Source organism: Caretta caretta, chromosome 5 (genome assembly GCF_965140235.1).
Source record: "Caretta caretta isolate rCarCar2 chromosome 5, rCarCar1.hap1, whole genome shotgun sequence".
Classification (NCBI taxonomy): Eukaryota; Metazoa; Chordata; order Testudines; family Cheloniidae; genus Caretta; species Caretta caretta.
In genome coordinates, this window is record NC_134210.1 from 136,592,239 (window position 1) to 136,617,737 (window position 25,499).

General features: G+C 50.0%; 2 protein-coding genes across 8 annotated transcripts in view; one reads left to right on the top strand and one right to left on the bottom strand.

The window, feature by feature from the left end:
* NCBP1 (nuclear cap binding protein subunit 1) overlaps positions 1-578 on the bottom strand; it is a 55,370-nt gene extending 54,792 nt beyond the window's left edge. The window contains exon 1 of one of the 2 annotated variants that reach the window (XM_048849694.2): positions 492-578. Coding sequence is in view for 1 of the 2 variants with exons in the window: in XM_048849693.2 (XP_048705650.1) it covers positions 492-525 (34 nt within the window). In the remaining variant the exon portion in view is untranslated. The remainder of the gene's footprint in view (positions 1-491) is intronic. The other variant, XM_048849693.2, reaches the window with a different exon arrangement.
* TSTD2 (thiosulfate sulfurtransferase like domain containing 2) lies at positions 1-25,499 on the top strand. Of its 6 annotated transcripts, none has more exons than XM_048849706.2 (10): positions 1-18; positions 3,732-3,940; positions 6,749-7,077; positions 8,198-8,306; positions 10,119-10,244; positions 11,481-11,586; positions 18,888-19,006; positions 19,877-20,035; positions 22,234-22,372; positions 23,879-25,499. In XM_048849706.2, the coding sequence occupies exons 2-10, from the start codon at positions 3,749-3,751 to the stop codon at positions 24,106-24,108; spliced, it is 1,509 nt and encodes a 502-aa protein (XP_048705663.1). In that variant the 5' UTR covers positions 1-18; positions 3,732-3,748; the 3' UTR covers positions 24,109-25,499. The 6 variants fall into 6 exon arrangements, with proteins under 6 accessions (XP_048705663.1, XP_048705660.1, XP_048705659.1 ...); XM_048849703.2 differs by lacking the exon at positions 1-18 and adding an exon at positions 779-955; XM_048849702.2 differs by lacking the exon at positions 1-18 and adding an exon at positions 781-890.

Below are 25,499 nucleotides of genomic sequence, written 5' to 3' on the forward strand. Positions count from 1 at the left end.
CAGCTTGCATCGCTAAGGGTAGGTTTTCATTTTGGGGAGATACACCCTAGACACGCACCGGAGAAACCAAAGTAACCCCCCCCCCGGGGGGTGCGGGGGCGGGTCCTGGCTGCGGCGCGCTCGCGGCCTATTCTCCCAGGCGCCCCGCGCGACGGAGCGGCGGTTGTGGCCCCGCCAGGCTCCGCGCTAACCCCCCAGCCATGGGGGCGCGGCGGGCGAGCGGGAGGGGGCGGGGGGCGAGTGGGGGGGGGGGCGGCGGCGCCCCGCACCAGAGCCCGGCCGGGAAAGGGGGCGCGACACGCTCCGCTCCCGGCCACAGCGGCCGCCCCGCCCCCGCCGCCCGCTCCGTCCGTCCGTCCGCCCGCCCGCCTCGGAGGCGGCGCGGGACGAGCCGGGCCCGGGGCGCTTCCCCCCAGCCCCGCGGGTCCCGGCCGGGCCGAGCGCGGCACCCCGCCCCCCGGGCCGCCCCCCGCCGGGCCCTCCCCGCTCACCATCGTTCTCGTCGCTGTGCCGCCTGCGCGACATGCTGGCGGCCGGGCCGAGCCGGGCCGGGCCGAGCCGGGCGGGGCCGGGCGGCGGGGGAGGGGCGGGCGGGCGGCGCTGAGCAGAGGCCCCGGCGGCGCCGTCTCAGTCCAGCTTCCGCCCAGCCGCGCCCGCGAGCTGCTTCCGGGGCAAAGGGCGGCGGGAGAGGGGCGCCCACACCCCGCCCTTCCTTCCTTCCTTCCCGCCAGGGAAACACTTCCGGGGCGGGCGGGGCCGGGGGAGCACTTCCGGGGCGGAACAGCAGCCCCCCCCCACTTCCGGGAAGATGGGCCCGATCCTGCCCGGCCCCGGACGCCCCCGGCTCCCACGGGCCCGATCCCGAGGCGCTCTCAGCGCCCGCCCCGGCGGTGCGCGAAGCCGGTGAAGGCGGGAAAGCGCCCGGCGGCAGCTCGTCCGCTCCGCGCGGGGCGTGGTGGGTGGCGTGGAGCGCAGAGCCCGGGGCAGGCGTCGGCCGGGCTCGGGCAGTCGGGGGAGGGACGGGACGTGGCGGGGCGGCGTGAAGCCCGCGGGAGGGAAGCGGCACCGGCGACTCCGCGTCTGCCAAGGGCCTGGCGCTCCCGCGGGCTCCGGGCCACCTGCCGGCCTGGGTCCGTCACAGCGGCGGGCGCCGGCGGGGGGCTGGCGGGGCGGCTTGGGCCCGGGGACGGCGCGGGCGCGGGGCCTGCTGCCGGGACTGGGAGCGGCGGCCGGCGCCTCTGCGCGCCCCGGGCCCGATCCTGAGGGAACCGCGCGGCGCACGGGCCAGGCCCCGATCCTGCCCTCAGCGAAGCCGGCGTCTTCGCTCCTGCTGGCTCCCGTGGGCCCGATTCTGTGCCCCGGCTAGGCCAGCGCCGAGGAGCGGGGCCGGGCCGGAGGCAAGTATCGGGGCCCAGGCGCCCCGTGCCGCTCGCACCCCCTGGACAGCCTGAGCCGGAGGGCTCACTGCAGGGGTTGGCCTGGAGCCTCCCGGGATCGGCTTCGATGTCCCGGGGACCACCGAACGCCATCCCCGAGATTTTAATAGGAGATTTTAAGAAAACGACATGGTGTGGTGTTGGGGGGGACATCTCCCGGAATAGCTTCAGTCAGAGTTGGCAACCCTACTGAACCATGACGCCTTATAGCGTTTGGTGCCAGCATTTCTGCTCCTCGTGCCCCTGGGGACGGGCGCAGCGGGTTCAGACAGCCTGAGCGCTGCCTGGCTCCTGCGCGGCCCCCACGGGTGGGCGGCACGCACCGCGGGAGGGTGCTCCCGCGCAGCCGGCCCACGGTCAGCGAGCGAAATGCCCTCACAGAAACGCTCCTGGCCCAGTCCCCTCGGCTCTTTAGGCACCTGACTCTGATTGAAATGATTGGAAACTGGGCTCCTAAATGCCATCGAGGAGCTGGGCCATTGTTAATAGTTTGGGTGCAATCATGCAAATCCATCCGTGTGGGAGACTCTCTGGGCTTTGTAAATCTTGAATTAGCTGTCCAAGGGCCCAGGAAAAGTCAGTTGCCTGTAAGAGCGTGGACATGCCGTTGTCATGTAAAAATCGAACAAGGAATCGTACCAGGAACCAGATGATACCTCAATGCAGGTGTAGTCAACAGGTGGACCGCGGGCCAAATCCAGACCACCAGATGCTTTCAAACAGACCCCGAAATCTTTTTATTTCCTTACTGACTACCCCTGCCTTAAAGTGTTCACACTATTCAGGGAGTGGCCTCTTGGATTTCAGACTGCAAATGGAATTACAAATTTAAAACTAAAAGAAAAGGAGTACTTGTGGCAGCTTAGAGACTAACCACAAGTAATCCTTTTCTTTTTGCGAATACAGACTAACACGGCTGCTACTCTGAAATTTAAAACTGTCTCACAGTCTGTTCAATGTATGTTATTCACTGAAAAAAATAGAGCTGGTTGAACTTTTCCCCCACAAAACAGTTCTCCATTGAAAAATGCAGTTTGGTCTAAAAAGATTTTGGGGAAACGTGTACATTTTCAACAGCAAAGTGTCAAATTATTTTGGCTTTCTTGATTTGATGTCAAAACATTTTGCTTCAGTGAGGTAAAAATATTTCATAATGACTTCCTTGTTTTGTTATATTTTGTTTTGACATTATACATTAAATATATTTCTATATTATATATTATATTTCACATTTTAGATTATACTATCGTGTTTCAACATTATCAAAAACAAAATGTTCTGAATCAAAAAAATTTGGAATTTCCATTCTGTGAAAATGTTCAAAAACTCGACTTTTTGTTCTAAAACAAATTTCAGAATGTTGCCATGTCCTGCTGGATGTAAATTCCCTTTTCTGGCCAACTCTACTGAATGCATTTCACACTGCGTGTGTCGTGAAAGTCCCCTATGGTACAGAACATCCCCTGGGAGGGCAAAACTTGAATTCTTGTTGCACTCCACTAGAAAGCTCTGGAAGAGGAGCAAGATGGACACAAGGAGGCTAGAGACACAAGAAGTACATGCATGTTGGTGTCATAGATATGACACATTTCTCTCTCTCTCATTGTAGTAGTTTTACATGATTCTGGTTTACTGGTACAAATAGTAACGCCATCAAGATGAGCAGTTCATAACTGTTATTTTGTCAGTATAGTTATTGTAAAATTGTGAATTGTATTGTGAATTGTAAATTGTCCCTGAAGTGAAGTGTTTCCAGGATAGAGGTGTGAGATGAGACATGCTTCCTCCAGTACAGAGAGAGCTGAACCATCTGCCTACCAGGGAAGATCAGAGAGAAGAGGGAAATCCATAGCCTGCTATGCAGTATTTAGCATATGGATCAGTCACACTCTCCAATGAACTGGTCAGGGTTTTTGAAACCATGATTATTTCTGTATACCGCTACCCAGCAAAGTTTGTGAGATAGGAAGAGATCATGAGGACTTACTGTTCTGAACTTAGTTGAAAGTTTCTGTCTCTGAAAGCCTGTCATAAAGATCTCCAGACAGCTATCTAGTAACTTCTGTGAACACTGTTTTTATAGTATTAAATTCTTAAAAGATTAAGGCTTGCTGCTGGTTGACTTTTTTGCTGTTGTAGGGCAGTGACAAAGGCTGCGAAGACAAAGACTGCCTTTAGCAATGTCTGTCTCTAGTGTGCTTTTATTATTTTGAATGTATAATATTGATATGTTGTTTGCTGTGTATGTTTGATCAGAATATATACAAATCTGTGTTTTGCCTGCGTCTTCCCTAGATCACACAACAGGATTTATGCCTAACTGCAGGGACACAGCAATGATACCTCCTTCTGTGCTGCTGGATGGAGGAGAAGAAGTGGAGTGCTGTATTTTAAGATTTCCAGATCTGGACTTGAAAGATCCTCTTCCTTTGACAGCGAAAAGCAAACTCAAAGCAGAATCAGATAGCAGTGTGAGAAAGAAGTATGCATTTGCAAAGAAGAAGGTACATTTTAGTATAGTACTTTGTTGTATATGTTCATAATGCAAGTTATGCAACTGCACAATTTCTTTATCTTGTCAGAACTTGCTTTACAGTGTTCCTATCTCATTCCTGCTACACTCTTAATTCTTGTTATAGTAATAAATTAAAAGTAATTTGGCTCCATTAGTATCATATTTAAATTTAAGGCAGTGGCTCTCAGATTACCGTACCCCTTTCAGGGGTATGATTTGTCTTGTGTACCCCCAAATTTCACCTCACTTAAAAACTACTGGCTTACAAAATCAGACATAAAAATACAAAAGTATCACAGCACACTTGTTACTGAAAAGTGGCTTACGTTCTCATTGTTACTACAGAATTATAAAATAATTGGAATATAAATATTGTACTTACATTTCAGTGTATAGAGCAGCATAAACACGTCATTGTATGAAAAATTAGTTTCTACTGACTTTGCTAGTGCTTTTTATGTAGCCTGTTGTAAAACTAGGCAAATATCTAGATGAGTTGTTGTACCTCCGAGAAGACCTCTGCGTATTCCCAGAGTTATGCAAACCCCTGGTTGAGAACCATTGCTTTAGGGCAAATGGGGATGTAACTGGTATAATGACCTGATTCAGCAAAGCACTTAAGTATGTGCTTAAATTTAAGTGCTTTGCTGAATAGTTAGGGATTTTAAACTCTTGCTTAAAGTTTAGCATATGTTTGTGGAATTGGGCCTAAGAGAGGAAGTTAGTGCATTAAAGAACTGTCACCGGTTTGCTGCTGCAGGATAAGTGAAAAGGTGAATCTGAAACATAGAATTCAAACATAGAGAAACTCTCCACTTGAAATCTAGTCAGTTTAAAGAAAAAAATTGATTAAAAGTTTCCAATCTGAAATCTGTCTCTGATTCCTCCTGCCAATTTTTGCAGGTGTGGAGCAATATTTTCTTATTTTTTTAGAAAAATTTCCATTTTAATGTTGCTGTATGAAAGACTCAAACATTCACTGCGGTCCTCTGGTGCAACAGTGAAATGCACTTTACATACAGTGATTCTGCCTCTCCAGAGTAAACAATAGCAACTGATTATAGTGAAACAGACTTACACAGAGTACTGTCAAATACACTGACAAAATAGAGAGAAATATTTTGTCTTTAATCACTAGGTTGCATGCAACAATCATGGGTGGGAAAGACACTCCTTATCAGACAGAAATATGACACATTAAAGGAATAGTTTTGTTTTAATAATGTTATTCCCCACTTTTGTACCTAAAAACTGGTGTTTGTATGTGAAACAACATTTTCAAGATGGTCTGCAAGGATGCTCCCGACATTTCCAAGGCTAAACCAAATGTATTGCATCGCTTAGCTACAGTAAAACCGAACAGTGCTGAAAAGCTAAGCGTGCAGAGAATGCCTCAGCAATAATTGGAGCATAGACCTCCTGTTCCAACTGAGCAAATGCAGGTGATCAAAATGTTGATCTGAGGAGTGTGGGTTTTTTCACAATCGTTTAAAAGCTACAGGGGGCATATTTAAGGCTCCCAGCTGAGGGCTCAGCTCTGCTCAGACACAAGGACATGCACTGCCGGCTATCTTCCGATACCATCTGCTACACTTACTCAGACACACTGGGTTGCTGAATGTACATAGTATGTGGTGTGGCACCATGCACATATCTGTGTACACATCTCCCCAAATGGCCATGTGTGACAGAGTCCCCCAAAATAGGAGGCAGAGAGGGTTGTGATTCCTGAAGTGACACCTTATTCTCCTTCCCTTTCCTCTGCAGTCTAAGCCCCTATCACGCCACTGTTCTCCCCTTTCCCATCCTCCCTCAGTCTGCCCCATATCCCACCTCCCTGCAATCCTCCAAGTGATGCTGGAGAGCACAGTAGGAAGGTAAGCATGTGTTTCCCTTGTTGCCTGGGCTCAGGCAGGGGGCTGCTGGTGGAAGTGTACACCTCAGACAGGGACCAGGCAGTAGGGAGGGCAGGCACAGCCACCCTGGCAGTGGAGTTAACTGGACTCAGCGGTAGGCAGCTGTGTGCACTCAGGCAAGAGGTGGTGGGGGCAGAAGATGTGGGACATTTTAGGGATGTGGCAGGATGGTGGGACCCGCCATCCAAATGTGTAATGTCCCAAGAACCGCAGGGTACTTGAGGGGCTTGCCCATGAACAGAAGAGCATGGTTGTATTTAAAACATAAGACTTAATTACCCCAGCAGCGGGTGGATGGGGCTGGAAACTGCAGAGTTGTTGCTGATTGATGTATCCACTTGCTGTGATTATATGACAAATTGGAGAGTTAATGCTGAGGTCACTGGAATGCATGGAAATACCGTTCCAAGCCCGTGTCCTGGGCAGCAGCATGTTTCCATGAGGCAGGCAGCGGGGGTTCTGTCAGGGGCTGTAGGTGCATGTCGTGGGGACTGATGAGGGGTGCTGTGGCAGCATTGGAACAGTGTCCCCAAAAGAAGAGGACATGCTTATGTTTCTGTCATGGTTTGGGGTCTAGTACTGCAAAGCTTCCCAATATGGCACATGAGGCTGGGCCTGGAAAATAACTCCCCAGCAGGTTAATGTGGTAGCTATTTCTAATGAAACCAAGAGCCTTGGCAGGGCAGATTGACAGCATCATGAGAAATGGCATTGCTGAGGAATCCCAGGGTATTTACTTACCCCAACACCCTGTCCAGTAACTGGGCGACCTGTTTAAAAGCACCACATCACTGGGATTTGTCCTTCATCCAGTCTTGAGTTGTGTGACAGGATCTAGGAAGGAACCAAAGCCTAATTGACAGTGTTTGTAATGCTTGCAGGCATTTGCCCTCTTTGTCAAAGCAAAGGAACTGCCGGCAACAGCTAGCTGCCCTCCAGCCATGTGCAGAGCAGGACTGGGGTGGAAATGCTGCAGACAAACCTTTAAAGACCTCACCAGCGTTCACATACATGTCGCCACGCAGCATTCCAGCGACATCCAGCAGCAGACAGGTTTGATTCTAAAGCAGTTGGCTGCTGAAGCCAGCACCTCAAGTAACCCAGCTTCTGCAGACGAGACAGATAGGCTAAGCGGTCCCACCTGTAACAGCCAGGAGCTCTCTGATAGGCTCCCAGACACAAGCCACATTAGTTTTGATGAACTGACAAGGTAAGAAATTGCCTCAACAATATGAAAACTGTGTTTCTCACTGTAAGCCTGGGGTGAGCCAATGGAAAGGCATCCATGTCACTGTTTGCACCAGTTTAACTACAGCCACTTACAGTTAGCTTTAATTAAACTGATGCAACTTTTGTGTATGACAAGGCCTTAGTTGATGCAGCTTCCCACCTTCATCTCATCCCTCCAGGACCCCTATGATTTATCTAGTGACCTAGAACCCCGTGGACTCATTCCCACTGACTAAACGCACCTTGTGCAGCCGTTCTGACCTGTGCGAAGGGAGTGTGAAGCCTCACCGTGCTGATCTGGGAGCATTTCACCCCCGCTTTACACTGGCGTAAATGACTGCACACCGTGCAAGGTGGTGGAGAATCAAGCCCCATCTCTGTATTCTTCCCACTGAGTCGAAGAAGGCCTGGGGTGGAGGAACTCACATGCTCAGAGGCCATAAAAAGGCATCTCTCAAGGAAAGCAACTAGCAGGAGAGGGTGAGAATATGCAGGTTACCCTCTATTATCATCCTCTCCTGGCTCTCCAGCCTGTGGGTTATAACATTTGTCTGTGGGTGTACGTGAGTCTTACTGATTGTAAGAGAGTCCAGCTTACACCACCTTAGAATTTGGCCCCTGATTGGCCATTTAAAAGAAGTGGATGTTTTTTTCACTTGGCTAATTCAAATTTAAGTTTAGTTTTCAAACTTCAGCCGTAGTCCTCAAGGAGCCTCTGACATGTCTGGAAAACACGAGTCCTCGCGTTGCATGTGTTTAAAGAAATCTGGTTCTCAAATGTGAATGAGGTATGAGCTACTGGCACTGACAGGCCATTCAGGGCTAATTAGTTTTTTGTCAACATTGGCAAGGCCACTGTAGAAAAAACTAGGGCTATGGAGATCTGCATCGTCTCTGACTTATTTCCGTTTCTTGAATTAAATGAAAATAAACAGCATAGCCCCACAAAACCGTTTGACAACAGCCTGGAGGAAAATGGCCGGTTCTCTAAGGATGAATTCCCTGTCTGACACCAATCACTGTATTAACTGCATAATCTTGTGTGCTGCAGAATCTAAAATACTCTTCCTGTTTGTTCTCCCTGGCGGCACTTGTGGCAGCGGCGTGGGAGGAGTGCTGTTATATTACTGTTACTGTGAGGTGGAAGACCCAGGGGGGCTCTGTGCTTGGCAGAAGTCCCTGTGCCAGCACCTTAATCTCACTGGCAAGGTAAATCTTTAAGGAGTGGCTGTTTCCCCTCCCCATATTTGTCTCTGTTTAGTGAGAAATGATGTGCCCCAGAGAGCCAGGCTGTAATCGGCACTATTGTATTGAGGAAGAGAGCAGAGCATTCAACAAGTTACAGAGAACTGTACGATGGAGAGCCGCATAAGGGAGAGGATTGTTTATTGTCAGGCATGGTTTTGTGTCTCACAACTTTACAGACATTAGGGGCCCCAGTCCATCATCTCATGGTGAGGCATGGTACTGCAGGCCTGCCTCTACCTCAGTTTCTCCAGCTACTGTTTCTTGCCCACTCTAGAGGTTTATGTGGCTCAGCCCTCCAACCAGGTCACTACAGAAGCTCAATCCCCTTCTGGGTTAGCAGAGTCCACAGTCACAAACACAAAATAAAGGGGAGTTCTCAGTCCCTTTAAAGTTACTCATCCATCTACCCTCTGGGTTCAGCTCTCAAGCGCTGTACTTCCCCTTCAGGTGAGACACCCCCTGCCAGGTCCCCAGGTCCCTCCAAATAGTCCTGTGCCAGGGAGGTTCCATCAGGCTTCAGTCCTAGCCCTGCGTTTGTTACCACATGAAGGGCAACCATCTGTGTTCCTCCCCCGCTGAGCAGGCTCTCCCCTCTTCAGCCCTTCCCTTCCGACCAGTGCAACAGGCAGGGCTGATTTAGTTCACAGCAGCACATTAACCCTTCCAGTCTGGATGGGGCTTGGCTCATCCAGCCTGATTCCCTGCGTTTTGTAGGATTAGTCACTATGCAACAGTAGATAATACCCATGAACATCTTCTCCAGGCTGTCCTGAACATCTGCAGTGATGGTGCCCTTCCTACTCTGTTCTGCTGCTCCATTGCTCCTATAGTCTTTCCCCCAGTGCCTACCCTAAACTCTTCCTTCCTTAGCTTCAGCTCTTTGCTCCTTGTCCTACTGTCTTCTTAGAGTACAAATAGTTCCTTTGCAGACATGTGTAGTCTATCTTCCTTAAAATTATTTATGAACTGGGTCCGTGACCTCTGACACTTCTTTTTGATGGACTACAGTAGAACCTCAGAGTTACGAACACCAGAGTTATGAACCGACCAGCCAACCACATACCTCATTTGGAGCCAGAAGTATGCAATCAGACAGCAGCAGAGACAAAAACAACCCAAATACAGTACAGTACAGTACTGTGTTAAATGTAAACTACCAAAAAATAAAAATAAAGTCCTTCCTTCTCAAAGACAGGGGTTACATTTGCCCTTGTCAGCTGCATGCTTTTCCTCTCTCTCTCGATGTAGTCAAAATTTGCTTCCATACGTTCTGAGATTTTCTTCACTTAAAAAAAAAAAAAAATCTCTACTGGTCGAGCTGTGATGCATCCGAGTTGGATAGATTTCATTGTGACACAGGCACTTTCGCCCTTTCTTTCGACTTGCTTTATTGGGACTAATACCACAGTCCTCACTCAGCTACAACTCCCACTGGAGGTTGTGTCTGACTAATTATTGCAAAATTTGCCCCTTACTGGTAAATTGTTTTTTCTGCTTCCTGCACAAGGTTTTCTGACTTCCTCATTATCCTTTTTAGGAGTACAGAGCAAAACTGGCCATAGAACAATTCCTACCTTTTGCAGTTTTTCTTTAGCTGCACTTCTCCTCTCTCATTCAGGATCACTATAGTTTTTTTCCCCACTTCTTCTCTTTTCCTGAACATTTTTCTACAACTCTCCTCTCATTCCCAGCTGGTCCTGGTTCATTAGTTTCATTTTGATTGGTTTGCATTATGACTAGATCTTAAATCTAGCTTTCCTTTCTGGCTTCTAGGTGCGCATTGCTTCAGAAGGCATTAATGGGACAGTTGGTGGAAGCAAAGTAGCTACCAATCTTTATATAGAGGCAATGCTTTCCCATCCTCTTTTCAAAAACATTTTGTGCAGAGAGGATTTCAAGGTAAGAGAAAGGGACACACACACAGAATTATTTACTCCAATGTTTGTTTTCATCCTCAAAATTTCTTTTAGAAATAAATGTTACTTCTTGGTAGCATCCCTCTACTGCACTGAAAATCCACATTGAACACAAGGAATTCAGCTCCTGCAGTATTGGCCCAAGGAACAGTTTATTTGTGGATAAACTGTTTTGTTTTATTATTATTTACTGTCCTGTGGATAGTTTCGTGTCTAGTGAGAAAACTTTTTTATGTTGTAAATAAGACAAGCAGATGAAATAATTGAGCATCATTAAACTAAAAGTCCTTATAAAAGTCTAGTGCTGATTTTAAACTTTTTTCATTAGGGCCCTAGCAAAGTCTTCACCTGTGTATGTGCAAAGTTGCACATGTGCATTCATGCATCGCATTCTCCCAGCTCAAACACCAGCATGTGCAATTGGCACGTTCTCACACCTGCCCACACAGGATGGAATTTTCACACACAGAGCTCCTCCTGCATGCACATTGCTGTTAGTAAAACCCTGAATCTGGCTGGTCCCTCATGTATTACATCAGGGTCCAGCGAGCCTCATGGATCACTGCAGATTGCAATTACATACAGTCACACCAGGACAAACGGTGCTCTGTGTCAGGGATTGTTCTGGCTGAAGATTGCAATGAGCCACAAACCCACCAGCAGAGCCAGAGATCAGAAGGGAATTTTGTTTATTCTTTTAAATTTGACGTGAATTTAGTGTTGGTGAAAGGTCCCAGCTTGTCAGTCCCAGATAAAAAAAACCTTTCTTTAATCAACAAAATAGATTCAGCATATACAGTGGCAAGGCAGGCCTCCCTCTACTGCCTGCTAACAGGTCTGTTTCTGGCCAAGAGGAACTGCTGCTAGCAGGGAGTGGCTGGCTCAGTTTCCATGGCGCATCCATTAGAGGCCAGTTGACTTTTTTTTTTTTTTAAACAGTTATTCAAATAACTGTCCACTGGGAACTGGACTGAAACCACCACCCCTCTCTGGTGGATTCAGAGAGGCAACCTTGAACGGAGAGAAGCCATCACCAATCCCTTGTGCCATCCAGTCCCCCCAAAGCGACTTGCTTGTATTGACATCTCACATGATTTTAGAAACTAGAAATACAGTGGAGTCTCAACAAGTCTGAAGGGATCTGTACATTTGTTGGCGAGTCTTTAATTTGACAGCAAGGTGTCTCTTTGGTGGCATGACCTTATTTCTAATTTCCCAGAGCAGTGCTGGAGGAGCTCACTGTTTCCCAGACTTTCGAGTTGGCGTATTTGAAGAGATCGTACCCATGGGCATCAATCCAAACAAAGTCTCCTACAAAGAAACCGGTACATTAATTTTATGAACAATAACAACTTGTTAATAACAGAGATTGGAACTGAACTGTGAAGTAAATGAGAGAGTAACGCACTGTCAACAGAACACCATCTACGCACAGTAACCAGGATATGACAAAAGCATAGATAGCATTGTTAGAAAACGTCCAGGGGAGCAGCCATGCTTACAATGGGGGTTCCCTTCATAGGGAAATTGCTGGATCAGGTCATTGATTTGCACAATATTTAGCTGCTTTGGCAGCTCGAGAGTAAGCTATCCATTTCATTTCACCAAATTAGTAGTAGTTAAGGTCACTGAGTCTGACATAACACTTGAAAAGTCATCCAGGGCAAGAAAGGATGTAAGGAGAAAATATATATAATTAATAATGGAATGATTTGGAGGAGTTTTTGAGCACAAGAAATATTTATAATTGCTTTAAATATGCATGAGATGTGGATATTTCAGACCGCTCTGAAATTGCCTTTACGGCACAAATACTGAGAGACTGGTAGAGATTGCTGTGTAAGCATTGCTGCTGCATCTGGTATTGCACAAAGAGCCTAACATTGCTGCAGGTAGCCTGTTGTTAATTCCTCCGGTCCAAACTCTACGTGAAGGGCCTGATCCAGAGCCCATTGGCGTCAATGGGCGACCCTCTTTTGGTGTCGCTAGTGTGGCAGAGCTCCAACCTTGTCCCCATGGGTCCCGCGCTTCCAGGCGGTTTATGCTAGCTTCAGAGGCTCACTGCAACCCTCCACATAGCCCTTCTCTCTCTAGGGTCAGGGATACAGTCTACTGAGCCCTTTTCATCATAAGCCAGCAATGGAGCTTGGTGAGAGAATTCCCACGGTTTCTGTTGCTCCTACAGCCTCATGCCAAAACAGTTTAGCCTCCTGTCCTGATGGGCCTCTTTTCCCCTCCCAGGAGGTGTTTCTGTAGTGGTGGGTTGCGGGGAACCCGGGCCTGCTCTCTACTCGGGGTTCCGGCCCAGGGACCCTAATGGTAGCAACTGTTGGCAGCCAACCTTTTACTGCCAGAGTTGCTACATTTCCCTGGGCCACTTCCCCACAGCTCTCCTGCTTCTCCCTTCTTCACCCTTACCTTAGGGCTCCCTTACTAAAGACTTGAAGGTGTCTTCATTAACCAGCCCTTCAGCTGCACTTCCTCTCCTCTGGCTACTCCCTTCCTGACTGGAGTGAGCCCTTTTATAATTATCAGAGGGGCCTTAATTAGAGTCAGGTGGTCACATTAGCTTAATGGCCTCGCCTGACTCTTCGCAGGTTAATTGGAGTCAGGTGTTCTCATTAGCATGGAGCAGCCCCTGCTCTGGTCAGTCAGGGAACAGAAAACTGTTAACCCAGTGGCCAGTATATCTGCCTTCTGCTACTCTGCTGTATCCGAGGGCTCCGATATGACCGGCAGCTCCTTTATCTCCATCCGAGGGGTCTTCCGCGAGACCTCTCCGGGCTGCCGGTCTTCTACCAGGACCTTCTCCGGACCTGGAAACTGTTTGCAGCGACCAGGTCTGTGGCGGTCTCCGTGGGAGAAGATCTCCTCGCGGAGCCCCTGCTACACAACCCCCAGCTCTGTGTGCAGGCGGCAGAGTCCCCCTCGGTGTGCCAGAGGTTGGTCCTGGCAGAAGTCACCAGAGTCGGAGACCTCCTGGACTACAACCGGGGAGACTGGCTGGATCCCCTGATGCTCGCTCAGCGCATGGGGCTCTCCAGACCTCGTACTGCCCTGTGCGTACTTCAGGAGGTAAGGGCCGCTTTGCCGCCCGCTGCTCGGGTTTACCTCGACCGGGTCCTGCGAGAGGGCGCGCCCCGCCCACCCTCTACCCCAGGCCCTCCGGACCTTTTCATCGGGCCCCTGCCCCGTGGACCCAACCGACCCCTTCCCCGCCCCTTCACCGTGAGCCGGCTGCGCGAGCTGCAGCCAGTCCGGTTCCAGACCACGCCAAAACAACATCTCTACACGCTCGTGCTCCACACCCTTCATGTCCTCACCCTCACGTCCCGCCCTGACACAAAGTGGCAGGACCTCCTGCCACCTCTAGAGGGTGAGGGGCCCCGGTGGGCCAGCCTCTATTCCACCTTAGTCCCGAGGCCCGCCAGGGATATCAGTTGGCAGCTCCTTCACGGGGCCATGAGCACGGGCGTGTACTTGGCGCGGTTCACCCCAATCCCGGACACCTGCCCCTTTTGCGGCGTGAGGGAAACCCTGGCGCACGTCTATTTGGAGTGCGCCAGGTTGCAGCCCCTATTCCGGCTCCTCACGAATATTTTGTTAAGGTTTTGGTTGCACTTTTCTCCTCACTTCCTTATCTATGCACTCCCTGTCCATGGCCCCACTAAGTCGCGGGACCTCCTGGTCAGCCTCCTCTTGGCCCTGGCTAAAGTGGCCATCTATAAAACCAGGGTGAGGAGGTTGGCCGATGGAGTCTCCCGCGACTGCGGGGCCTATTTCTGATCCTCTGTCCGTTCACGCCTCCGGGCAGAGTTCCTCTGGGCGGCGTCCACTGACTCACTTGACGCCTTTGAGGAGCTGTGGGCGCTGTCCGGGGTTTTCTGCTCGGTGTCCCCGTCCGGTTCCCTTCGTTTGACCCTTTGACCGCACTCCCGTCCCTGTTGTTCATTAGTTGTCCCCCGTAATTATTTGGTTTCCCAGGTCCTGTGGATCCCCCCCTTAGGCTGGGGGGGGATCCTTTAGCAGTGGGCGAGCTTCGCCCGCCCACTTCCTGGATCCCAATAAGGCTACTCTGCTGTACCCAACTGGCCTGGGTCTATCACTCTAGGTTTTGGAACAGATCCTAACATCCCAATTCTGCAAAGCACTTAAGCCTGTGCTTAACTTTAAGCATGTGCTTAAGTGCTTTGTTAAACTGGGACCGAAGGCCCTAGTCTGGCTCTGGTTGAAGCTAATGGCAAAGCTCCCATTGATTTCAGTGGAGCAGGATCAGGCCCTAACTGTGGGTTCTGCTATTCTACTGCTGTAGAATATCATATTGATACGTGAAGTCTATTTCATGCTGTCTTTACTGCAAGCTGATTAGTGCAAATTATGGCCCCAGTCCTGCACTGGGATCTTCTCGCCTAGGCCTCTGTGTGACATTAATCAGGGAACAATCTGGACTGTTAAATGCTGTGTCCCCTCAGTTCTCCGACCTGGGGTGCTTTTTACACTGCTTGGCTGAGAGAACCACCACCTCTGGTCTGCCCACACCCAGCCTCCAGCATGCAAGTTACTCTCAGCTATACTGTATGCGTGCTATGGCCAGCCACTCTTGGATTATACTGCAGAGCAACACCAGCAAACTGAAAAGGAGGAGTATGGAATAAACGTAACTTCTGTGTTTCCTGTTCTCCAGCAGCAGAACAGTAGCTGACCCGGGAAGTGCGTGGCAAAGTCAGGTAGTGCCGCAGCCTGTCCAGTACCTTCGCCACAGAACCATCCTTTTTCTTTCAGGCCAGACTTCCCCCATTCGCTGCACAGGCATTCCATCCTGTGCGCAGCTGTTTGGCACTTAATCAGTGTGTCTCACCAGGCCCTGAGGTGCGTGTGCTGGAATCCCACATGCACCAATACAGACAGAATAGACAAGCACATAGATTTGGCTTAGCCTTTCTCAAAGCCCAACTGGCTAAGAGATTACACGCTAGCTTTATTATGTGAAGTATTTGGTTCTAATTTTGGTTCTGCCAGAAGTGACCTTGTAGAGCTGCTGCCAGGCCCCTAACCTACCAATTTTCAGGCTGATTTGTCCTAATTTGGTGGATTTTAGAGAGGATGTAAAATTTGGTTTTAAACAGAAACTGAGTTGCAACGTTAACTGCCAAAGGAGAAGTCCCATCCTGGGACATCCCAGTGCTCCCCCCAGGGCTCAGCAGGAGGGCTTGAAGAGGGGACTCAGAACCACACTACAGCCTGGCGTTGCTTGAGCTAACATACTTTGCCAGTGAGTTATGCAGCTAGTTGATAGAAAGCAGCAGAGTGTTGAGAATCAGGATTCCTTGGTTCTGGAAGGGAAATCTGGGCTAGTGTTTAGAGCAGGAGTAAGAGACAGGCTGCACAAGCCCATAGATCTGGCATGTGCTTTGAAGAGGTTGAGTGGCTGAGACTTGGATCTGCTGTATCCAAAACCTGGGTTTTATTCTTAGCTCCACCTTTTGTGGCCTCTGTTACCTCTAAGATAGGGGCAATGCTGCTGTGGAGGCTTGACTCATACAAAGGTTGCGAGAGGCACAGACACACGTGTGGCAGTCGTGGAAGAAGAGGCTTGAATGCCTGGTTTCCTGGCTTGCAGGGCAGATCCATTCCCCTAGACTCCAGGGTGTGCCAAGAGTGAGAATCTCTCTCAGCTCCAGCCAGGATCCTACATGTAGTGCTAGGGTCCCTTGCAGGGGCCTGGCATTTGCTCTCTGGAATCAGAGCTATTTTTTATTTAGGAGGTGTTGAAGCTTGTTCTTGGTACCAGTCACTAGATCGCAGCTGGGGCGGGCACATGTTATAAGTGTCAGATAGATATTATCCATGGGTTTTGCCCCTCAACTCCGCACAAAAAAGTGTTAGAAGAAAGTTGGAATTTTAAAAACAAGTCTTTTGGGGCAGCGGAGGGCAGAGAATCTCTGGCCCAAATGACCCCAGATTTGCATCACAAACTGCCCTGAGCCTGGAGCTGCCGTACCAGTTTTCAAGATGATCTGATATTATTTGTGGAATTTGAAGAGGTTTGAAAATTGGACTTTAAACAGAGACATTGGTGCAACCTCATCTGTGGTGCAGCTGTGCACTGCCCCACAATATCATGTCCCAGAGCGTCTGTAAGCACAGCGGAGTGCCCCAAGGGTCGGTCCTGGGACTAGTTTTGTTCAATATCTTCATTAATGATCTGGAGGATGGCGTGGATTGCACCCTCAGCAAGTTTGCAGATGACACTAAACTGGAAGGAGTGGTAGATATGCTGGAGGGTAGCGATAGGATACAGAAGGACCCAGAAAAATTAGAGGATTGGGCCAAAAGAAATCTGATGAGGTTCAACAAGGAAAAGTGCAGAGTCCTGCACTTAGGATGGAAGAATCCCTGCACTGCTACTGGCGGGGGACCGAGCGGCTAGAAAAGGACCTAGGGGTAACAGTGAACGAGAAGCTGTATATAAGTCAACAGAGTGCCCTTGTTGCCAAGAAGACTAACAGCATTTTGGGCTGTATAAGTAGGAGCATTGCCAGCAGATCGAGGGACATGATCATTCCTCTCTATTCGGCATTGGTGAGGTCTCTTCTGGAGTACTGTGTCCAATTTTGGGCCCCAAACTACAAGAAGGATGTGGAAAAATTGGAGAGAGTCCAGCAGAGGGAATCACTTTTGATTAGGGGGCTGGAGCACATGATTTATGAGGAGAGGCTGAGGGAACTGCGATTATTTAATCTGCAGAAGAGAAGAATGAGGGGGGATTTGATAGCTGCTTTCAACTATCTGAAAGGGGGTTCCAAAGAGGATGGCTCCAGACTGTTCTCAGTGGTAGCAGATGACAGAACAAGGAGTAATGGTCTCAAGTTGCAGTGGGGGAGGTTTAGGTTGGATATTAGGAAAAACTTTTTCACTAGGAGGGTAGTTAAGCACTGGAATGGGTTACTTAGGGAGGTGGTGGAATCTCCTTCCTTAGAGGTTTTTAAGGTCAGGCTTGACAAAGCCCTAACTGGGATGATTTAGTTGGGGATTGGTCCTGCTTTGAGCAGGGGATTGGACTAGGTGACCTCCAGAGGTTCCTTCCAACCCTGATATTCTATGATTCTATTCATTTCAAAAAGGTAAAGGATCCGTTGAAGATAGTAGAATAGTAGCACAATACACTAGAATACCCATAATCTGTGGGACTTGTGCAAGCCCACCAAAGAGGGACTGTATGGCTCCAGTGATTGGTAGTGGGCTACAGAGCTTCTTCTTCAACACTGACCCAGACAGTCGGCTGTAGCGATCGTTTCCCATTTGGTCCGTTCCTGCACAACTGCAAAGGCTTGACGGTCTGAGAGTCCAACATCGGAACAGACTTGATGAACCCATGTAATAGGAGGGTCTGCCTCTTGGCCGCCTCCACCCCTCAGTTGGCGGAATTTTATCCCGGATGTTACAAACCACCCTGAGAATGGCGTTCGCTGGAACGTCTTGTGGCATCCTTGCAACATGTCCAAAAAGCGTTAGGTGCTGCCTGCGGACAGTGGCCCCAGTAGTCTGTAGACCCGAACGACCATAAACATCTGCATGACAAATGAAGCTACAGAGCTGCTCACTGCTAAGCCACTCATTCAGATACCATCTAAGGCAGCAAGTACATGGCTCTTGGATGGTCTTAAATTAGCTCCCTGGAGACCACCAAGCCCCTGCCCACCCTTGACATCATTGTACAGAGAGCGAGTACTGAATGGGCCTGGAGACGAAGCTCTTCTTTCATCCATCCAGGTCAGGATTGAGGTAGGTTAGCAAGTGCTGAGCCACCCTGATCTGCTTCATTCTCCAAGGCTGACAGTGCAACACCTTTCATGAGCACGTGTGCTGTCCCCCAAGATAGCTTTCTGTAAACACGGCATTGTTATCCAATCTTTGGCGCCAGCGGGCAGGCGAGCCAGCCTGTTCCCTTAGATGTGATGGAGCCCTCTACAAAGACAAATGATGCGCGGGGTGCTGTTGCTTGGAGATGCTGTGGAAAGCAGGTGGAGTTCGTCTGGGCTTACATTGACGTAACAGAGCAGGTTGGCTCTGTGTGAGCCACTTCTTGATACCTCCTCCAGGGCAGGCTCATTAGTGTAGAGGCGGCAGGTGGGGATACCTTTGTGCTACCTTTGTTCAGACCCTGCTAGCCCAGACCATTCAGGGTCTGATCCTCCCCAGCCCTGCACCTTGTGTCACAATTTACACCCAGGTGGAGTGAGTGTAAAGTGCCACCAGTCAGCAGGGCAGTGTTTTGCACACGAGGGGTGTAAATGATAGGGCAAGGCAGCAAAGGCTCAGCACTGCTGTTCCACCCAGCCCACTGTAAGACAGATGGCAGCTTGGCATCCTTCGTTCCCTTGACTCATGCTGTGATGCATTTGTTCATTCACTGAAGCCTGTGGAGTGACATTACAGATAAATTTGCCCAGTATGTTTGGGCTGAGACCAGCTGACATTCCAGTAGCGTTCACTTCCCAGAGAAGCTTGTCATGCACATGTGTCACTGCTGGGTTAGAAGAGAGGCCAAGCGGAATTGCTAAACTGGTCAGCATTTAAAACAGCTCAGCTTTTCAGCGCTTCTTTCCATGTGTTTTATTTTTAGGAATCCATTTATCCCCCGAGGAATTTCATAAAGAAGTAGAAAAATATTTATCTCAGGCTCCTCAAGCACAAAGCGACACCATTTTACTGGACTGCAGGAACTTTTATGAAAGTAAAATAGTAAGTGCTGAGTATTTGCTCCCTGTGAGGTATTGTTGGTGGTTGGGGGGATCATTTCACCCTGTCCGCATGTGTGGGTGATGTGACTGAGGGGAAGGGATTGCCATGCTACCTTGCAGCTTGGTGGTGCCAATTCACGAATGGTACGTCGCTTCAAGCAGCAAAGGACCTGCCTGGCTTCTCAGTGCCATACTGAGGGTGGCCCGACGGCTCAGTGCCCAGCAGTGGAGCAGCATGTGTAGTCTGACGTGAAACAGACGGGGGATGCCAAAGCTTTAACAACAGAGAAAAGCCATTCAAATCTGGTTTAGACAGCCAAAGCCCACCCTGCCTTGGCCATCAGTGCAACAGAGAGACATCCTGACCAAGTCCCCGTCCTCCAGCCACGCCCTCTGTGCCAGCCGCAGGGAGGAGCCTCAGTGTTATGTCATAGAATATCAGGGTTGGAAGGGACCTCAGGAGATCATCTAGTCCCACCCCCTGCACAAAGCAGGACCAATCCCCAATTTTGCCCCAGATCCCTAAATGGCCCCCTCAAGGATTGAACTCACAACCCTGGGTTTAGCAGGCCAATGCTTAAACCACTGAGCTATCCCTCCCCAGGCGATCCCGTTCACACTGGGGTAACAGGGTAGGATGTCTTGGCTTTAGAACCAGAATCCAGATGCTGTGAGGCACAAAGGTATTTAGGCACCTAATTCCCATTGAAATCAATGGAAGTTAGGTGCCTAAATACCCTTTGAGGAGCCAAAGTAGCTGCAGTGACCTGGAGGGTCAGGCCCAAAGGGTTGGTTCTTTCTTTAGTTCAGCCAGTGTTCCCACTCCTTTTGCCAGTGCTGTCGATCACACAGCCATCTCTTCTTGTTACAGGGTCATTTCCAGGGCTGCCTGGCTCCAGACATTAGGAAGTTCAGCTACTTTCCCAGCTACATAGATGAAAATTTAGAGCTTTTTAAAAACAAGCGCGTGTTGATGTACTGTACAGGAGGGATCCGCTGTGAGCGTGGCTCCGCCTACCTCAGGAGCAAGGTGAGAAGCCATTCTGGGAGCACCTGGGTCAGGGGCTTGGGGCATTCATTGCCAAGCCTGGGAGGGACTATATGGGGGTGGTCTTTTCTGTTGCTGGTTGGTGAAGTTGTGTTTTATAGGGTGGATGGAGTGTCAGGCCCGTATGTTTGTACATCTGGTGGGAATCATAAGAAGGGCAGAAGGCATGTGCCCAAAACAACCATTCCATTGGAGCCTTCTGTCAAATGAGAATCACAATGGGGGGGATCTCAATTTTCAGCCCCCCTCCCCCCCCTTCTCCTTGTACAGTCTAACCTATGTAGAGCCTGTGTTTGTTGTGCAAGGAATGCTGGGTAACTCAGTGTACTTCCTGCTTGGGTGGAGAGGAATGTCATGTACACACATGCACCTCCTGCAGCTGAGGACAGACTCAGGTACTTCCGGGATCCTGTTTTCTGGGAAGAGAAGCTTGAGGCCCAGGCTCAAAGTGTAGGTAAATTGCCTAGGGAGGTTGTGAAATCTTCATCATTGGAGATTTTTAAGAGTAGGTTGGACAAACACTGTCAGGGATGGTCTAGATCAGTGGTCTCCAAACTGGGGTGCATGAGATGATCCAGGGGGTGCATGGCAGCAGGAGTGCCGCTGGACGGCACTCCGCCGTTTTTATTTTTCTTCTGCGGAAGCTCTGTACGTCCACGGCTGGTGTTCCCCCTCCGGCGGCCCGCCTGCGGCAGGTCTTCCGTCGTTCTTCCGGCGGCGGCCTGCCTGCGGCAGGTCTTCCGTCGTTCTTCCGGCGGCGGCCCGCCTGCGGCAGGTCTTCCGGTCTTCACCTGGGGGTGCATGAGCCAAAAAATTTGGAGACCACTGATCTAGATAATACTTAGTCCTGCCTTGAGTGCAGAGGACGGGACTAGATGACCTCTCGAGGTCCCTTCCAGTCCTGTGATTCTGTGACGGCCCTTTCTCAGAAGAACACATAATTCCTCTGATCTTGGGCTCCTGCTGCTTTCTGGTGAAGTCCTTCCATTGGGATCAGGTTTCACTGAGACGTGGCATCCTTTCTCCCTTTCAGAGCCTCTCCCACTTAGGAGCATGTTTCCTTTCCCAGTGAGCCCTCTCACCAGCTCCCCTGAGAAGTTCTCCCATTAGGAGCTTTCTCTTTCTGTGTTCTGGGGACTGTTTCTCTTCCCTGAAGCCTCTGTTGTCTAGGGAACGCCCTGTGGGAGCAGCTGCCTAGTCAGTTCTCCTGAGGAGTTCATGCCCCAGGTACTTCCTCCCTGTGTTCTCTCCTGCCGGAACCCACACCATCCTTCATAAGGCCTAGGTGTTCCTTAACTGATTAACTACTGCCCAGCTGCTTAGGCTGTCGGTTATCCCCAGATGGGTCTGGGCTGGCTCCTCTTCAGCAGAGCCTGGCACAGGTAGGCTGGGAGCTGACTGCCTTTGGGGCCAGCTGCCCTGTGCCATGCTGTCATCACCCCACTATCGAAGCACCTCACAATCATAGGCTAAAATCCTCACAAGACTCCAAGGAAGCTCTGAAGGCTTATCCCCCTTTCACAGACAGGGAACTCAGGAACTAGATATATTAAGTGACTGGCCCGAGGTCTCAGAGTGGATCAGTGGCAGAGCTGGACATGGAGTCTAGATCTCCCAGGTCCTAGTCTAGTACCCCATTCACATGACCATCCTCCCTCTCTCACACCTCTATTCGTTATCCCCTGCCCAGAGAGAGCAAGAGATCAGTCCAGATAAACTTTCTCTGGAGATTTGAGGCTTGATCCATTTACACCAGTGTAAACCCAGAGGAACTCCACTGAAGTCCCTAGAATTACACTGGTGTAAAACTGGTGTAAGCAATGGGTGAATCAGGCCTTAAGAGCTTTTACTGTATAATACAGCGACCGTTCTTCAAGATAGCGTCCTCTTGGCTCTGGAGTTGATCTGGATTCTTTCAGAATCCAGACCACAAACACCATTCATGAACCACAAAAGCAGTGACCCTTTGGCTCCGTGTCAATCAGCCGTTATGCAGTATTGGCAACCACGGTAATACCCAGTAGGGACTGACAGTGGGCACATGCATAGTGTCTTATGGCTGTCACTGGGATATTGCTCCTTTTCCAAGGGGTCTAGTTCCCTGTTTGAGCATTGGGCAGTCTGGCACAAGCTGGCTGGGACAGCCTAAGCTGGGTTTTCTGGTGCTTTGTTTTAAACAGGCTGTATGCAGGGAGGTTTACCAGCTCAAGGGCGGCATCCACAAGTACCTGGAGGAGTTTCCCGATGGGTTCTACCGGGGGAAGCTGTTTGTGTTTGACGAACGTTACACCATCTCTTCCAATGAAGATGTCATTGCAGGTAGGGCCATCACATCTCAGATCACAGAACAAGAGCTGTAATAGTCACCACAGAGCCCTCTAGGACAGAGGCTCGCACACTGTAGTCTGGGGAGCACCTACAGCAGAGAGCAGGTTGGGCTCAGGGGTGCTGCCTTGCTGCCTTGTTTCCAGCTACTGAATTGCTTTAAAGACAGCTAAAAATCTAAGGAATGCTTTCCTAATACGGCTTTTTTGACAGTCAGTGGCACAGGGACGCTCTGTGATCAGGAGTGAGAGGGGAGGTTGTCTGCACTCAGGACTGGCAGGGCAGAGGGCCGTGAGATAATGTTTCTGTGACGTCGTGGACAGCACAGCACACTGTCCCACTGGGGAGGAGCAGATTGTAATGTAGGTCGCTAGCACTTCTACCCTCAGTACTGGTTTTGTCACCCCTTTACACTGATCAAACCGTTCTGAGCCAGCCATTGACTCTTCTACCACCACACAGAGCTGGCTCCACTAACCTTAGGCTGCCACACTATGGAAGAAAACCTGGTAGCAACAGCCCATGGGGTGCTTGGCTGTTTCTAGCTTTCAAGGCTTACACAGCCCAGAGAATTGTATTTCACTCTAGTAAAAGCTGAAGATGAGTGAACACTCCCTGGCTTTCCAGCTGGTGTTGCTCTTCAGCTGTTCAGCTCCAGCTTGAAATGACATTGCTGGTGAGAAGTGACCAACAAAGGACTTGGGCTAAGCTTGCCTGTGGCTTGTCTGCTGCATCTGAAGTGGAGTCAGTGAGTGCTCTGAGGATGGTGCTGCTGTCTCTAGATGGATAATCACTGTGAGCTCAATAGCAGCTGACTCGACTTATTCATTTGCCATAAGTTTATCCATCTTGAAGGTGGCAGGCTTTGTGCTGGGAATAAAATGTCCTTCTGAAGCCCTGGCCATGCTCAAGAGGGACTGAAGGGGAAGTAGCATGGCTCAGCAAACAGCTACACGCTAGACTAGTCAGGGTTAGCTCCCAGCAGTGCAGCTGAGTCGGGAGGAAAGCTGCTCAGTAAAGGACAAGTGCTCTGGGTTGTTTAGGGATGTGTAGCCTCTAGGACTCTGTCCCCCCAAGCCTGGGAGCAGATTCCAAATGCAGCACTACCATTCCTGTTTGTACACGATAGCCACAAGGAGGCATGGGCTACTGCCTAGGGACAGCCAGCTCCTGCGCATGGGGCCTGGATGGCAGGAAGGAGTTTGTCCTAAGTTTGTTAACATCGAAATCAAAATAAAAAGCCCCTTTTGTGGGCAGGGGCTAGCTCTCGTTCTGGCGAGGAAGGGCAGGGAAGCAGGGCCAGAGCGTGAATGCAATACCCTGGAAGATGAAGGGTCACCATTTGAATGAATTTTGGCAGCCCATTCAGACCATACTGCCGGACATTCTTAAGGCAGAGCCCTGTGGCAAAGGATTGCCTAGCAGGAGACCACAGTGCCCCCAGTGCAAGTGTGATAGGCAGGGCAGGATGGGTTTTAACTCCACTTCTCCTCTCCCCAGAATGCAGGTACTGCGGGACGCTCTGGGATCAGTACAAATTGTGCTCCAGCCTGCACTGCCGGCAGCTTGTCCTGACCTGCCCAAGCTGTCGAGTGAAGGGATTCACGGCTTGCTGTCCCGTTTGTCAGGAGAAAGGACTCAAGCTGTCTTCAAACCCTTCTGGATGGATGGTCAAGGAGGAATGTGAATGCACGGACAGACGGCAGCGGGTCCCAGTCAAACACATGTAAGAGAAGCACAGGAAAACATGAGACACTCCATAATATACACTCGCGTTCTAGGGTATGGGGCTTCCAAATTTGGGTGCCTGCTTCCCAGTTATTTTCATTGGATTTGTACATTGAGACCCCTGAAGTGGCTTTGAAACGCTCAGCCCCAGTGTCTCTTTAGCGCTTGATTGCACCATGAACTACCCCCTGGCCAAGTATAAATTAATGGAGCGTCAAACAGCAGTGGTGCTACAGGATTCCTGCCGCTGCACTGAAGTTACTGCTCTGCCTCCCACAATGTGATGGGCGCCAGGGAGAACTTTATGAGTACAGTACATGCCGTGGGATTCAGCCACTCACAACCAAACAGGAGCCAGAAGGTGAAGGAACAAGCAAGGTCTATGCTGTCTTTGCCACCATCACTGAGCCATGTGTGTGTCCTGGGCCCTCCCCCCACACTCTGCACGGATTAGGGAGATGGAAGCAACAGGCTTTTAATCACTGGGAACACAAACAGACTGTGGTTGAGGCTATTTTCCACATAAACACCAGCAGCCTGAGTCTTCTCTCCCTTACACCAGTGTAAGTCAGGCTAGCTACACAAGTCCCTGGGTTTACACTAGCAGCCAGCAGGTGTGAGACTAGAACCTGGACCCACGACTTCATCCCAGCGAAAGCTGGCGACACTCAATGGCCATGTACAACCTCAGTCAAGTTCATCTGGCGGGGCATGTTGTGTGGGAAGAGGGAGATGTATAACCCACTCACTGCCCCTCTCTCGTGGCAGTCAGTGCCCAGGTGTTACCATGCAGAAGGGAATTCATGTGACTGAGTTTTTAAATGTTCAAGATACAGCCCTTAGCCCAGGACTTGCATTGTGCTATGTGTGCTGCAGAACACCGGCGGGGTTCTGAAATGCATTGAAATGCAGCCATTTGCTGAGGAAAGCACGGGACATGATGTAAATATTAATGAGCATCATTGGAGTAGGAGTGGTGATGTGTGGAGTCCCCACGTGATTGCACACAATGGACACATGAGATCCATGTAATGCATCTCCACGGACCCAGAGTGGTACTGTTACACTTACCGGCATGGACCTGTGTCGCTCTGCTGCTGTGGGATGTCAGACTTGACTCTCAGCCCTTGTTAAAGGCATAAGAGGCCTTCAGGAACCTACGGAACTAGAACTGGAATTTGTCCCATCACTTGATGCCCTGACTAAAGTCACTGGGCCAGGGCCAGGCTCACCAGATGGCCTTCTCTTGAGCCAGGCTTGTCAAGCACTGACAATGCCAAGTTTGTAAAGAGATTTTATTAATCGTTTGGAAGACTTGTCACTAGTGAAGAAAATCCCCTTTGAAATATATCCCCCCGTCCGTACTAATGACCAGTAAAGTCACTTAGTGCTA